Source organism: Morus notabilis, unplaced genomic scaffold (genome assembly GCF_000414095.1).
Source record: "Morus notabilis unplaced genomic scaffold, ASM41409v2 C11418324, whole genome shotgun sequence".
NCBI classification, from domain to species: Eukaryota; Viridiplantae; Streptophyta; class Magnoliopsida; order Rosales; family Moraceae; genus Morus; species Morus notabilis.
In genome coordinates this window covers 1-1,496 of record NW_010387103.1, presented here as the reverse complement: position 1 = coordinate 1,496, position 1,496 = coordinate 1, and the positions used below count along the sequence as shown (strand labels likewise).

General features: G+C 35.0%; 1 protein-coding gene across 1 annotated transcript; it reads right to left on the bottom strand.

Annotated features, from left to right (window-relative positions):
* Window positions 1–173: 173 nt before the first annotated feature.
* LOC112095169 (rho GTPase-activating protein 6-like) lies at window positions 174–1,296 on the bottom strand (the record flags this gene model as incomplete). Its single annotated transcript, XM_024176851.1, has 5 exons — window positions 174–293; window positions 399–546; window positions 676–754; window positions 831–901; window positions 1,220–1,296. Coding segments are annotated over 5 exons (495 nt in total), but the record flags the coding sequence as incomplete, so codon positions are not given.
* Between the last annotated feature and the right edge of the window lie 200 nt (window positions 1,297–1,496).

The window sequence follows — 1,496 nt, the reverse complement described above, 5'->3', positions numbered from 1 at the left end:
AGAGAGAGAGAGAGATTGAACCAAATAAATCTCCCTTGATTGATATAGATTTGGATCTATAGCTTTTTGAAGGATACTGTTCAGCTGCAACCCTTAGTGGCTTATAAATATATCATGTTTTTTATTTTTATTTAGCTTGAACTACTGTCGAAAGTATCGAGATTATAACTTACCAAAATTTTCTAAAAATTGTAGAGCTTTCTCAAGGAAAGATGGACTTCCATCAATATCCTCTAGTGCAAGCAAAATTGGCCTTCCAACAACTGAAGACTTGACAGGGCGCTTATCCTTCCCTGGAAAAACCCAATATTAAGTATGAGTAAAGCCACCCAACAGAGTTAATAATCAAAAACCCAGAAATGATACACTGAAGAAGTTATAATGGTCCAAGTACAAACATTGATGAGGGAAAGACCCTTCCATTGTATCACTCGTGTCATTCCGAAATATTCCATTGTGGCCCATAACAATGGCAGCACTTGGTGCTTGTGCGAGGGCATGTTCTAGGGCAGTCTTCCATTCAAATAAATCTTCCGATGTTTCAGCCTGAAATTGGCAGAAGTTAGAGAACATATATAATACATAAACATCTATGCTCTATTAGGTTTACCCCTATACTTAAAAAGACTGTAAAAAAATAAACAATAACAATAATCAGATAGTTAAGTGTATCACCTTAAGGGTGAAAGCTCGGCCATCACGCCCATCAGGAAATAACACGGTCAGCAATTTTTTATCTTCTCTAACAACAACACTACATGAAACCAATTGCACATATTAACAGTATTGCAAAAATTACTACTAAAAAGAACTGCATTGACCGTGCATACCTTCCAGAGTTATTCAAGTCAATGCCGCCCAAAGTGAGGTTTACTTCACCACCTTTTTGTGGAAGTGCACTCTATAAAGAAAAATAATGAGAGTTCATTTGAATCACCAAAGAAAAATAATGAGAGTTCATTTGAATCACCAAGCGTAAGTACAATTAAAGCATAGATTTTGCAGAGGAACAAAAATAACTCATCCTAACTTCCTCGGCTTTTCCAGCCAACGAATGAGTGTGGATGTATGTGTGGAAAAAGTTTTTAAGTGAGTGCACTTATTCCCGCTACATAATTCTGATGTTATTAAATACAAAGAAACTAAAGCAAAAATCAAAGATGCAGAAAGGAATTGAACTCAAAGCATAATTTAAGTCCAAGAGATAATAGATACTAACAGGATCATTCTTAAAGAAAACCAAAGAAGTCCGTGTAAGGATAAACCATCGCTTCTTCCAAGACTTCCAACCTATTCCTGCAGTTTCAACAGAAAATAACTTAAGCTGCATTGAGAAAAATGCAAATTTCTTACTACCTTGTACAGACAAAAGAAGACACGTGCATGCAAAGTAGAAAGTTGTTTTTGCATCATGAACCACCAATTGAATAAGATTACATGTTAACACCTTGCAGACATTAAGAAGATTTTATTTATATATATATTTTACAAAAAAA